Below are 15,084 nucleotides of genomic sequence, written 5' to 3' on the forward strand. Positions count from 1 at the left end.
CATCTGCATTAATGGATTTCATTAGAAATAGTTTATCAGGTAAGATTTCACTTTCACATGAGCTTTACCATGTACAGAACCCCCCATCATTGCAGTCATTGATATTTCACGTGAGCCAACTCAGTGATCCCACCACTTCAATTCGACTAGCTATAAATTAACTCAACACTTCTTTCATCCACCAAGACTTGTTGACACCAACCTCAGGTTCAATATTTAACTGTTAAGTATGTTGTATGCTATATTTAAGGATTGATGATGCTACCATGTGGCTTATACATGAAAAAATGTAATTCATAAATATAAAATAAAAAACAAGACTATTTTATTCTTTAATCTAATGTATAGAGATTAATTTGTTTAATTTTTGAATAAGGAACTAAATAAACCAACGTTTCTATGTATTCAGCAAATTAATCTTGGGGAGCTCTATCTTTTTTGGCCTATTATATAGAATCGATGTATAATATAAGCTTATGTATTAAGCAATTTATCCCAACATCAAAGGCAAATGTCATTTTAAGCAAGAACAAATTGTTTCAGAGCTTGAAAACAGAAGCACATGAATCAATGTATAACATTCCATTGGTAGAACATGGATTAGTGATTTCAATCATCAAAAACATATATATATGCCATTGGTACCTCAAAAAAAAAAAAAAAGAGGTTGATGTTGTGAAGAAGGGTTTATGGCTCATAGACACAAGGCTGCATTTGAACAAATTTAAGGACATTTTGTAAGATAGGGAAAAAGAAAAGGCAAAAAAAAAAAGAAAAGGAAGGAATAACTTGAATTGAATTGTTTTGTTATACATGTTGGAAACACATAATGATTTGACTTCAGAAAAGGATAAAACAGAAAATACCAACAATTTTCAGAAGCACAGAAATAAAGGTATATCAAATAATCACCCAAATGCATGCACATTCACTCAATGCTTTCCCACTGCAGCTCTCTCCATCTCTGCTTTCCTGCATCCAAAATTTTTGCACCAAATATTAGCATAATATGGTTCCAATTGGTAAGACTACAAGAGAACTGCAAAAAGAAAAAAAACTAAACCTCCTCTCATAATCAAACAATCCATTGTTGGAGATTCTTTGTTAAGGGAAAAATATTATCCCTTCTTCAACCTTTCAGCATAATATGATCCCCCTAAAACATCTTCTAGTCATTCATTGACTGACACGACAAATTTGGGAATAGGCATATCATTCATCTAAACCAATCCACGTAACACCCTATTATAATTAGTCCCTGAAAAAGGGTGATTTTTTCTTCTATGATGAGCCTAGTAGAGCATCCGATCAAGAAAATAAGTGACAATCCACTATTCTCACCTTTTAAGTTTTTTGTAATGCAACAACTCAAAGCATATTAGCACACTTCAAACTCCTTGGATCATACATCCTCAAACCCTTATTCCCAAATTAATTATGCTATTCCTATTCAATTGCTGTTCTCACAGTACATTTACCAAGGGTCAATGCTTCACTAACATCTAAGTTTTGATAATACAATGGGGTGAAATTCTTTTGCACAAGTTTAACTCCATTTACCCTAAGAATGACTTCAGCTAGGACTAATAAGGGTCCATGGTGTTTCAGTTTGGAAGCTTTTGGATCTTAATGTATGAAATGAATGTTGTTTTGCTACTTCTAGAATTTAAGTTGATAACTAAAACTCATATTTAAGAATAGAAGATAACAAGCAATATCCCTTTCCTTTTCTATTTTTCTTCGTATATAAACAGTCCTGAGCATAAGCATTAAGTAAAATACATAAAAAAAAACAAATATATCTTCTCAGGACATTAAAGTTAATTTACTTTCCTAGTGAATGTCAACAATAATTTATCTTATATGCGTAATCTAACTCAGGTAGAACAAAATTGCTCAAAATCTAGTCAAGTTTAAAGTCCCTAGAACAGCTTTTGGTTTAACTCCCTATAGTTTGCATAACCTCACTAACAAAGCCACCCGTTTGGAATTGCTTTTGGATCAAAAGCTGTGATGGAAAAGGGGCTACATTTTGTTGCATGTAAACTTTCATTAACCTTTGAAACCAAACATACCATACAAGTAAGGATGCCATGACTTTTGAAGAACAATTTTTAACCTAAAGGAATATGAACACTCTAGATAGAGCATATAAGGCAAGAAAAGAGCAAGATAGCAATACCAAGGATCTTCTAAACTATTATTCCTTTGAATTGATATAACTTTTAGCTTTGCTGTGACTCAATGGTATGGCCAAATCAAGAGAATGTCAACAGCTAAAACATCAAGAAGATGATACATATGTTAAATCTATAGTCTCAACATTTTAACCTTCAAACATATAAAAGAAATAACCCTAGCTAGCATTCTTAAGATACTTTTGTAAAGACATATTTCAAAATTAAGTGGAGAGTATTCTCAAAAGAAGTAACCTTTTTTTTTCTTGAACAATGAATTCTTAAATAATGTGAAGAAATTGTGGGAGCAGTTTTAAGGAATTCATCAAAATAAAGGGCCTTTCTTCTATAGGACTGAATATAAATATTTGAAAATAGAAAACTAGACTAGTTTTGTCACTAGTAGTAATCTTTAATTTCCCTTGCACAGCCTGTATTTAGCCTTATTTTTCTATCAAGAGGACAACTCAAACATCTAACTTTGTTCATCATGATTTCTAATTTCTTTTACAATTCTTAAACTACCATTTCTCAAATTCTAAATCGTATTTACAAAATTCTTTATTAGGTGTTACTTTCTCTTCTAATGGGATAAATCTTAAAACCACACATGAATTTTGAACTAATGCACAATTTGATACATAAACTTTGACTTGGTATAATTATACACATGAAATTTTGATTATGGTTTGAATGTATATATGAAACTTTAATTTTGATTCAACTGTACACATTTTAAAAATAAATACACCACTTTATTTACATATTAGATAAATATAAATATTTATGTATGCAATATGTAAACGTAAAATGGTTCTATAATAATAATTGTGTAAGTGATTAATAAAATTAAATCAAATGTAAATTTCATATATAAAAATACATTGTTTTATGTATGGTGATTTACTATTTTGTGCCCTAACAAGGAAGGTTTTGAAATTGGTTTTCTACCATTATACTTTTGGTCATTATTAATATTACTTTTGACCTTACATCTTACAAATTCAATTATACCTTGGGAAACCTTCTAACCATAAGATTACTTAGTAAATTACTGGCTTACATTACCTAATTTGGTTTATATGAATAAAATGTAAGATTTTATTGTTCTGTTGATATGATAATTTATATGAATTAAAAATATATTTTACTAAATTATGCTTATTATAAAATTTGCTTTGTTTTTTTAACATTTAAACAAAGAAATTGCAACAATTTTAGTCAAAATAGACTTACATATGCTAGATGGAAGTTTACTTATCTTTTTGAGTGAATTATAGCTACATACATGATTGTAAATATGTTAGAAATCAAAATTAGATTTCACCAGCACTTGAAATATCTGAGTAGGACATTAAATTAGAGTTTTATTTTATTTTAATAAATAAATAAATAATTCCTATTCAATTTAAATAAAATAGTTCATTAATTTCTTATAGTTTAGAAATGTTTAAATTCTCACGAATGATAGGAAAAACAAAAATAAAATAAAAAAAATGGGCTAGAGAATAAGGTGTAATGTATCAATATTATAAAAAAGAAAGGCAAATTTTTCATAAAATTAGAAATTCTACATTACCTAAAAATGATATGATAATGAAAATATCCCATTTATTAGTAAATCTTATCATTGCTAGAACTGCAAGACTAAGGATTCAGAATCCAAATAAGAGAACATAAACATCAAATACATTGGCACTTGGGACTTTAACTTGAGGGCTTTGATTGAATTCAAAGTTCAAACTACAGGCACATTTCTTTTAGTGTGTCTCTATGTTTTAGCCATTTTTATTATAAGAACAGTGACAGCTAACTTACAATAATACACAAATAAAATTTTTGCCTTTTCTAAACCTAGGAAAACATTTACCTTGGGAGCAGCCATTAGTGTTGTTGAAGTTTGAGAGCTCGAGGTCTTACGTGCATGGGTTTTCTTTTTTTTTTTTTTAAAGATTTAATCTACCCCTAATTAACAACTCAGAAACCTGACAGGTGTTAGCTGGTGATTGCCATATGTCCAGTAGGGGGCAAAAATAAATTAAGGTTCTAAAGCTATATACCAAAGTAAAACCTGGTTTCAAAAGTAAACTTTAATTGTTCTATTCAGTGCCCAGCAAGGCTTGGCCACCAAGCAACTAACACCTGGCATGGGTTCACATATGTTAGGGGGAAGGGAACCAGGAAGAGAACAAACAAGGAGACAAGTAGCCGGTCCTTACTCACAGCAATCCATGCAGGAATCATGAAAAGACTATATAATACTTGAAACCCACAATTAAAAAAATGTCCCCAATGGTAAGACTTTATGAATACCAAGAAAGTGAGTGATTCATGGTACTATGCTATGCACGGGCTCGACACGTAAACCCAAAAAGAAAAAAACCAGCCAGAAACAAATTTAAAATAAAAAAAGAACAAGAAAGAAGAACCCTTGAACCAGGCACAAAAAATTGAACTTTAACTAAGAAAAATTAAGCAAAGGGAATATTCGAATGCAAAATGCTAGTTAATGAAGATGTTGAGCTTACCAGGGAAAAGATGGAGCCAGGTGGAAACCATTTTTAAAGGAAACTGATTAGTTCTTGCCTTTTCCTTTCTGGTCTGAGCTCCTGTTTCCATCCCCATAGCAGAGCTGCAAGCGGCCATCTAATCCAGCCGTGAATTGATGGTGGTGATGATTCTCCACTGGTGGTGTACCAATGTATAAGGGTGATGATCCATCTATAGAAGAAAACCTCTGGAGGTGAGGAGGCAAAAAAGGAGAATTGGACTGAAGGGTCCCCCTATTGAAACCAGCAAGGCCGGAAGAGATTGTGAAATTGAGGTTGTAGTCAACCCCTTGCCCCGGTTGTGTTGTTGCCACCGGGATGAGATGGTCAGGGTTTGGAACAAACGAGAAATGCTGCATCTCTTGATGGTTTTCACCTGACACGGTGAATGGTGGTGTTGTCATTGGTTGTTGCAAAGAGTTCACTAGATGGATTTGTCCTCCAGGAAACCCTGAAGAATGATGACCTCTTGAAGAAGATGGTCCAAGTAGCCCCGAGGCAAAGTAATCCATTGGAGTCACTGGCCAGAGCCTAGCAGTACTATTAGCCTTTTGGTAAAAATCAGACTCCGCACTAGGGTCTTGATGTGCTGAAGCTGAAGCTGATGCTGAAGGACTAGTATTATTGTTGCTAACATTTCCAATACCACTAGTAAGCAACTCAGTAAAGGAGGAGTTTTGAGAAATGGGGCTCACATTTTGTTGTTGATGACCCTCCTTTTCTTTTGCTGTTCTTTCCCTAGCTCGTTCCCGAGCTTTTACACGGTTCACACGGGTCCCAGACCTTGAAAGTGATAAACTCGAGTTCTTACGAGTCTCAGACGTGCTACTGGAAGCTGATTTGGACAAGGAAAGGTGTTGTTGGTAATTGCTTGGATCACCATCTAACTCAACTTCAGCTGAGTCAAACCCTTGTTCTATTCCCCCACTCCCTCTTTTCTCATCACTCAGTTGCTTTGGTGTATCAGGGAATGAAGTGTTAAGTGAAGGAAGTTCAGCAATAGCATCAGAAGCTGCTTTAATTAGCCACTCAACAGCTTTACTAGGCTGATCATACCCCAACCGATCTTGGAGGTCATAAAACTGTATAGCTGTAGTGACAGATAACCTTACTCGCCGGTCCCTCAACCCTTTCGAAGTCCATACCTTGCTGTGCCGATCTTTCCCACCGGAGGCTCGAGAAACCCTAATAATCCTCGAAGAGTTATGCCAACCTCTAAGAGAATTAGTACCAATGGTGTCAGCTACACCACCATTTGCAACAGCAGTAGCAGCAGCCCTTTTGATGAGTTCTCCATCTTCCTCATCATCAGGGAAGTTGCTGTCACTACCTTTTTGACCTATCTTGCTTGTCTCATTCCTTCCATTACCAACTGTTGAGAACTTACAGGTTTGTGTCTGAATCTCATCCACCTCCATACCACTTTCATTACTTTCTCACAAAACCAAACAACTCAAAAACCTCCCCCCCCCCCTCCCCCTTTTTGCCCCTTTTTTTTCAAAGAACAAGAAAATCTGGGGATTTTGGATTAATGTTAGAAAGAGAAAGAGGAAACAGTGGTGATGGTGTGAAGGGAGAAATTAATGAAAGTGGGGTTGAAATGTTCTATGCATTGATGACCATTACACAGAGGGGTACTTTGGATTATGTAGTGATAAAAGCCTTTGATATATCACAGTCCAAGTCAGGCTCTCTCTCTATCTTTCTATCTCTCTCCTTTAAGCTTTTTGCAGCTGCAGTGCTTTCAAAAGCAAAAAAAACCTGAAAAATGGCAGCCACACCCTGCAAAGAAAAGTACAAAAGAAAAAGAAAAAAATTAAATTAGAAGATAAGGTAAAAAAAAGCATCTGATGCTTCAAATTATGCATTTAACAAAACTCCTTTTAAAAATTTTAACCACACACAACAGTTTCAAGGTTGAAAACCATGGGATGAGTGAGAGATCTGACTTACTGCCTACTGCTATATTATATGTTGTTTAACCCTACCTAAAGTGTTTCAAAGTCGATAAGCCTTAACAGAAGTTGAAAACAGAAAAGCTACTTGAATTGTAATTACATTGCAGCAGCTAATATATATATATATATATATATATATATATATACCTTGAATCTGACAGTAACCCTCTTTTCAGCTTCACAATTAAGCTAAAGAGAAAAGACAGTAATTGCTGTACAATTTGGTGAAGAACTGAAAAAAAAAACCCAACCCTTTCTTTTTCTTTTTTCTTCTCTCTTTTCTCTTCCTTCAGTTATTTAAAGCTTTTTCTTTTAAGCTGACCCTAAAAATGGCAGACACTAGCATCACCACCATTAGTGTTTTAGCTTAATAAAAAGACTAGTAAATGACAAACCACCCCATTAATAAATAAACTGTTCCTGAAATTACCAACAAAGAATAAAAACTCTCAAAAATCAAAGACAAAATGATATTTCGTTGTTTTTGCTCACTTTGAAACAATGTAAGTTGTTTACAGGTGTCGACTTCTTACACAATAAATATATCACACGCAAAAAAGGGTATGTTTTGATTTTTATTTTTCCCTCTTTTTCTTCTCCTTGCTCTTCACTGATTGAAGTCAAGATAATAGCCCACAACTTAAAAATCCAAAACCAGACTAACAGATCTGCAATTCACTGCTTCTTATGAAGAAAGCTTCAGCTCTAAACAGATCTGTTACCTGCAAAAAAAAAAAAAAAAGGAACCAAAAGAGTTCTTGAGATATCATGATTAGCTTCTCAATCAACTTTGATCAAAGTCCTAAAAAAGCTACAACCTTTAATACTTGTTATTTCCTGTTCCATTTAAAAAAAGGTGGGTAATTTACATCATCTATCCTTAGTCTCAAAACAAGTAAATAGTGGTTAAGAAAAGATTTCATTTTTATGCATAGGCCAAATTTATTAAAAACACACACACACCCACAAGCTTTACATAATCAAATCCACTCTTTTAGCTTCAAAAACAAAAGAGAATATTAACAAAGTTTAAAGAAGCATTAGTCGCATCTCCCCTTACAAATTCATGAAACTATAAAAAGCCAAAAAAAAAAAACTTTCTTTAGTAAGCAAAAGTTAATGAATTCACTTGAATTTTCATACATAAATAAAAAAACTTACAGCTAATTGCAAGGATTGAGTTACTTTGTAAGAGATGGTGAGACTTAAGACAGAAATGGAAAAAAAAACTGGGAATTAGTAAAAAGGTGAGAAGAGAAGAAGATATTTAGAAGTGAGGGTGTTTCTGTGTATAATATGAATATGAGGTTTAATGTGAAAAAAAGGAGTATATATCTATATGTGTTTATATATATATGAGAAAGAAAATAAGAGAAAAAGCATTTCAATTCATAACCATTCGATCGAACAAATGAGCGGCTTATCGGGAAAGGACCAGACACTGCGCCGTGCCAATCTTTAAGAGATGTCCTCTTTCTCCCACCCTTTGCCCTCTTCTTCCACCTATATTTACTTATTTGCCATTTCTTCTATGCTTTTTTATTAGGTCCGACTGAAAACTAATTGTGATTCACTTAAAACTATCCATAATGTCTCCCAACTCATAAATAAAAAAATAATATATTTTAATACATTTGAATTATAAATTTTTTTATTTTGAGAACAATACTTATATCAATCGAACTAAAATTCATTCGACAAAGTGTTTTTATGCTACTACTGTATTAATGATGAAATGGATAAAAATCAAAACTACAACCTAATACTAGATTTCTTAGTGTAAACCCTATTTTACAAAATTCATGTTTTTATTAGATATTACCTGGTTAACTTAACGTGTATATATCTCATTAAATATAAACTTATTAATTAATTTTTCAATAATCTCTCATTTGATTAATTGGAAGCCTTTAAACGTTGCATATAGGTAATGGAAATTGGTTTTTTATTATTTTCACCCTACCAACTTATCAAAATTTAAGGGTAAACTACTAAAATAGGCACTTTTATTTGCCTTAGATTACATTTTAGTCACTTACGTTATCGTGTTGTAACATTTTAATCACTAAGCCGTTAATTGTTGTTAACGGTGTAACGTTAAGCTGACGTGGCACGTTAAATCATCATTTCAAACGAAAATTTTAGGTTAAATTCTACAATTGGTCCCTATATTTTTTTTCATTTTGAGCAATTTAATTTTTTCCTTTTATATTCTTTTAACTTTCGCTTTTTTTTTTCATTCTCTTTTGCTTTTCCCTTTTCCTTCCTTCTTCATTTCTTTTAATGTTGTTTTTCTATATTTTCCATTTATTAAAACTAGCACACAAGCTCACCTCACTCAAAAAAATTTAAATTGTTAAAAAAAGTGTAGGGACTAGTTTTTACAAATAGAAAACATAGAAAAACTACATTAAAAGAAAGGACGAAAACAAAGGAGAAGCAGAAGAGGGTGAAAAATAAAGGAAAAAAGAAAAGTTAAAAGAATATAAAATTAAATAAATTAAATTGCTCAAAACGACAAAATATGAGGACCAATTGTATAAATTAACCTAAAATTTTGTTTGAAATAATGATTTAACGTATCACATTAGTGACTACAATATTACAACGCGATAAGTAACTAAAATGTAACAGTAAGTAAACAAAAGCGACTCCTTTAATAACTTACCCAAAATTTAATTATGAAATAAATTTCAAAGTATATATATTCGAATTATTAAGGATTTGGACTTTCATTTGGAACTGCAAAAGTCAGATGTTAATTAGTATAACATATTATCTAGCTTGAATTAAAATATGCTTCTGCTATGATAATTTAATTTGAAATAACCTTATTTGGCATATTAATTAATTTCACTTTAATCCAATTACGTACTCTTATCTACCTGAATTCAATGGGGTTTTTATTTATTTATTTATTTACTAATCAACCTTCTCTTTTTGGGGATAATATAAGATGCCATTATTGGCACTGCCAACTGACATGTTGATTAATTTCCTAGCATCAAATTATATGGTAAACGGTAATTATTTGATTTTCTTTTATTTACCACATACAACTTTATCCATAATTATTGATTTACTTATTACAAACACTGAATTAATTAACTAACACAACTTAAATTGGTTCATCCACGCATATTTAAGGCTCGAATTAGATTTCACAATTTTCAAAACCTCAACTTTATCGTTAAGTCAATACGTAGATAAAAATATAAAAGTTTAACGGATTTCCTTGAAGGGATCCTCCAACAATCTTATCGAATCAAGGTCACTTATTCCAACTAATCACATGCATCAATGAACTCAACTCCCGCGCACTTTCATGCAATTGAAAACCCTTGCATAACTATCCAAGTATACTTTCCTTTACAATCACCAATTCCCACATTGAGACTTGAATTCTTCTTTTTAAGTTAGTTTTTAAATTTAATCATTATTCTCATCTTGGGGCTTAAATTAGGTACTTGTTCTCAATTGGGGTTTGAACCTTTTTTTTTTATCCTAGTGGCTTTTTCAGCTTGGCAATTATTTTCAAGTTAAGGCCTGAACTTTAGGATTTTTAAAGAAATATCATGAACTAACTTAGACAAAAAAAATTTCAAACTCTAATGTGAGAACATTAATTACCAAGTTCAAAAACTAACTTGAACAAAAAAAAATTGGCTCCAATGTAAGAATAGTTATCATGTTCAAGTCTCAAAAAGTAATCTAACCCTTTACCTTATCATTACCATGTTGAAATCTCTTATCACATCTCTATTATCGTCATTCTTCTCTTATGACTTTCATAAAAACACTATTCTTTTTGTAGTTACTACATCTGTTTTATAGTTCGTGTTCTAGATTTATGATTATCTTTTTAATAATGTTGCCTTTAAAGTTCAAACCCCATTCTCCTATTGAAAGTACTTACACCTAATATTTATTGGTTCTTAATTTACCTTTTATTTTGCAATATACTTAACTCATTTAGCCTTAAAAACAAGATCTAACCTAACATCATGGAAGGAAGACCTTAACAAATATATAAACCAAAAGGTTCAAAATCTTCTTTCTTTCTTTTTTTGCCTAAGTTCAAAATTACATTTATTTATTTTTTTGTTGGAAAGGTAATTCATTCCATAAACAAAAATGTCAGCTCTGCAAATGAAATTGTTGGAATGCATGTAAACCTTGAACTAAAAAGAAAGTGAAAGAACTTGATTGTCTGATAGCCTAAGTTTTGATTAAATAAACATTAAATGAAAGATTAAATCTAGATGATCAAACTCTAAATCACAGTGTTTGGTATCAGAGAAAGTTGAAGAAAGCAAGAGATGGGTTATTATATGTGCGATGTATCCATCGCATAGATACTTATCAATATCATTTGCTATATATCGATCAAGACCTCCATGAATGTTAAGAAAAGAAGTGAAAATGGAGGAATATGGGATGCTCCACCGATATAATGAATTCAACCATAGCTTTGGGTTTGTCAGTGTTTTTGATCTACTGTTGTCTCTGCTTCAAATGAAAGTAGCAGTTTATGTCAGAAAATTATACTAGTTAATTGCTAGAGTGGGAGACTTGAAAAAGCTGTACCCTACAATTTTATTTAATTTAATGGGTGATGTCATATTAAATTTTGTGTTGAATTTTATTTGATACATGGAATTGAATTTTAGTCATTGTTAACAACCATGTATTTAATATGAAAAAAATGGAATTTTATATATTTTTAACATGTATAATTATAATAATTAAAATTAAATATATATTTTATTTTTATTAAAAAATTAAAATCAGAGTTGATGTTAAAAATGAATTATTGTAAAGTGTTGTATTGATTAATGAAATTTATTGTAAAAATAAGCAGTAGGTTGTTAAAGATTGGGGCCAGATTTTGGTACAAAATTAATTTTGGGTGGGGATGTGTGTGTGTGTTGGTCATATAATTCATCCACTCCCACTTGTTTAGGAACAATTTTTGTTTAATTAAAATTTCATAAATAAATAAAAAAATTAATGTTACACCATGCCAAGTGTATTCCATCCATTGGAGAAAGGGGCAATTCAAACAACTTAGTACCAACAAATCAATTAAAAATGTAGGCTAAACAATATCTTAAAAGTAAATATGATTAGTTAATGAGAAGTATTAATCAAATATTTAATGGTGCTGGAAACATTTTAATAAAGAATTTAAGTCATTAAGGGTTTAATTAATGTTAATGTGAGGAATTAAAAATATAATAAGTTGTCGGAAATAATAAATTTTGTTGGGCCATGGATGCAGCACAAACCCACTATAATTCCTTTGCTGCCGGCAGAAATATATGGGCACCCACCCTCCCCTAATGCAATTATATATATATATAACATGGATGACCCTATTTTTAGGTAAATTGTGGGGTTATATGAAACGTATTCAAACCCTTAGGTGGGATAAAAGTCCACTAATCTTATAATACAATATATTATTGAATTAATATAGGTAAATTATATGTATAATTACAATTATAATTATAAAAAAGTATCAGGTTAATTATAAATGATCAGAATTTATTATTATAAAGCACAATTAAATTTTTTATTAGAATATATTCAGACCTCGAACCTTAGATTTTAAAGTTCTCAAGGCCTTAACCTTGCCTTTAAGCTATGACCTTGTTGAGAGAGGTCGACTTACTCTTCAATAGGTCAATATTATAACCAATGGAGGTTGTCTCCTAACTCTAATGAGAGCTCAAGTGCCTAACAGAGTGAAAGCACCTCATCAGGTTCTCGTGATCATCCACCAAAAAAATCTAAACATTTTTACTTACTTTGATTTGAATATGTGCCTTATAAATTATAGGAAACTTGTGGGTAAACTACCTAACCATTTGGGCTAGCAATGATAATTATATTTTATTTTTGTCATGTCTTTTACTTTATTACTTATTATTTAATAATTTTTAAGCAAATACATATTTAATTGTAATATAAACTTTAATATACTCTTTTTACTTTTATATTCTAATTAAATTTTCATTAAAACCTTCTTATTAAGGTAATTAGTTTATTTTACATAAAATAATTTAATGAATTAATTCAAAGATAAGATATAATTAAGTTAAATATATTTTTAAAATATTTAATTATAACTGAAGTGAAATATAATTTTTATAAAAAATAAATTTGTTTAATTTTATAATATGTAATTAAAATTTTGTTATTTTATAACTAACAATATATAAATAAATGAAGTAAATAAAAAAGAATAGATAAATAATAACAATAATATAATTGTCTTTTTATTTAAAATTTGTTAAATCTCAACCGGATTTAGGGGTTTTTTTTCAAAACTAAGCGGTAAGTGAGAATTCTTGAAACCATAGAGTGTTTTTTTTATTGAGCGCCTTCGCTCATCTTGTTTTGATGACCTTATCAAAATCATAAATTTTTTATCATATTAATTTCTACTCTACCTTCCCCGAGTTCATTATTGAATGAACCCCATTTCATTTGAAGCATTTTGTTGGATTCCTTCCGATCTCCTTATTTTCTAATCTCGTTGGAAATCATATAAAGACAGTTCCTGTTTGAGATAATTATTTGTGCAAGTATTTTATGATTCAGAAGCAACTGTTTATTGTACAAGTTGCGTATTAATCTACTATAACTATAAGATACCCCCACTCCGCGAATTATTGCATTTATTCGAGTGATCCACAAATGACAAAAATCCCTTTTTTTCATATCTCTATCTTGATGAGCTGAAACCAAAGCTCTTATTCTTTGTTGAGTAATAGTTCGAGTAAGTCTTGAATGAGCCCCTCGAAAGCTTGATGCAAATAAACTATTTTTTTCGACGTCTACGAGCTATATATCCCCGTTTAATACCGGTCATTGAATAAAAGAAATTTTGATGAATAATTGATTCTTTTATTCAGTTTTTCTTTTCTAGTCTATTAATAACAAAATGGATTCTTTCAATGTATAAAATAAAAATTCCAATGGCTTTTGCTACTCTAACCGTCTCGACCACGATTTTTCCTTTTTTCTAGGCATTTCATTTCGCCTTGAAATAAGAAATTGTATTGATACTAGATATCAAAAAAGCATATGAACTAAAATAAAGGAGTAAATAGAAATGGATAAATAAATAGTGAGTTTCATCGTTTTTATGGTTACTTCTTAAACGGTGAGGTCCTCTCTATACACCGGAGCTCATTCATTCATTTAATTGGTAACTTGTACAATTCACACTCTTCGGCTCTACTCATAATTTTTTCAATAATAGATCTTTCACAATGAGATCTATCTTATACACTAACGGTATGTAAGGATGAGGATTAATTAGGCAGCTGACCCTGTTAGTCCGTTCTTTGCAAGAGTCGAAGCATAATCTTTTTGCTTTTTAAATAGGAATGCCCCGCTTAATGGATAAGCATTTGCTACCAATGGAAAATTTTCTCTCATCTTAATTTCCAAGATTGGATTTGGGCCAATCGAAACCATAAATTTCATACACAATAGAAAGATATGGTAGATCTATACTAAATCTGAAGGGTAAGTGTCTTTTACCGTAGGTTATTTACTCATTTATGTTTTTACTTCTATTTGTTAAGTTGAGTGGTAAGAACCTAATGCCTCTTAAACAAAATATCAATTATAGGAATCTAGATTCGGATAATAGATATCTAAAGGGGTCTATCACCTCCGAATCTGCAACGAATAATAATTTTAACATCCAAATCTGAATATTATTTGAATCAATAACATTCGAATCTGCAAAATTCAAATAAGATATCCGCAATCCGAATTGTCATTCTTAAATAATACCAAATTCGGATTTAAATTTATTCAAATTATAGTTTTTGAATATCGAGGGGTGGCATATCAATACATATATTCATGAGAGAATATATTCAAAGTAGTTGTCGAAGAGAATGTGTAATTTGGATCCATCAGCTTAACATTATATTGGATAGAATAAAGAAATTTGTTTTTCTTGATAAAATACTTCTTTTTCTTCTTCTCATGTTTCGTTTTAGTATTCTATCTTAATTATAAAACATAGTGTAAGCCTGAATGACAATAAACTCAATTGTATATAACATGTACATACTAAAAATATATATATTCAATCAAAGAACCCACACTTGTTTTCTTCCCAAATGTTTGTGAAACATGATTGGTCAGATTATTAATAGAACAATATATATATACATGTACAATATTCAATAATATGATACATATGTAAGCACTTACGTGTGTGTATATATATATTATAAGCATAAAATGTTAATAATTATAGAAGAATATTTGTTTTATAGTACAATCTCATATATATATATATATATATATATATATTAAAAAGCCAACGAAGCTGAAAGGAGAACATTGTCATTATTAATGTTGCCTATATTT

General features: G+C 30.8%; 1 protein-coding gene across 3 annotated transcripts; it reads right to left on the reverse strand.

Moving 5' to 3' along the window:
* Positions 1-772: 772 nt before the first annotated feature.
* LOC105776693 (transcription factor TCP2) lies at positions 773-8,012 on the reverse strand. 3 transcript variants are annotated; one of them, XM_012599540.2, is made up of 4 exons: positions 7,846-8,012; positions 7,218-7,406; positions 4,706-6,508; positions 773-972 (listed from the first exon to the last, which is right to left on the reverse strand). In XM_012599540.2, the coding sequence occupies exon 3, from the start codon at positions 6,142-6,144 to the stop codon at positions 4,753-4,755; it is 1,392 nt and encodes a 463-aa protein (XP_012454994.1). In that variant the 5' UTR covers positions 6,145-6,508; positions 7,218-7,406; positions 7,846-8,012; the 3' UTR covers positions 773-972; positions 4,706-4,752. The 3 variants fall into 3 exon arrangements, with proteins under 3 accessions (XP_012454994.1, XP_012454993.1, XP_012454995.1); XM_012599539.2 differs by having other exon boundaries at positions 7,177-7,406; XM_012599541.2 differs by lacking the exon at positions 7,218-7,406 and having other exon boundaries at positions 7,846-8,007.
* Positions 8,013-15,084: the final 7,072 nt, after the last annotated feature.

This window comes from Gossypium raimondii, chromosome 10 (genome assembly GCF_025698545.1).
Source record: "Gossypium raimondii isolate GPD5lz chromosome 10, ASM2569854v1, whole genome shotgun sequence".
NCBI classification, from domain to species: domain Eukaryota; kingdom Viridiplantae; phylum Streptophyta; class Magnoliopsida; order Malvales; family Malvaceae; genus Gossypium; species Gossypium raimondii.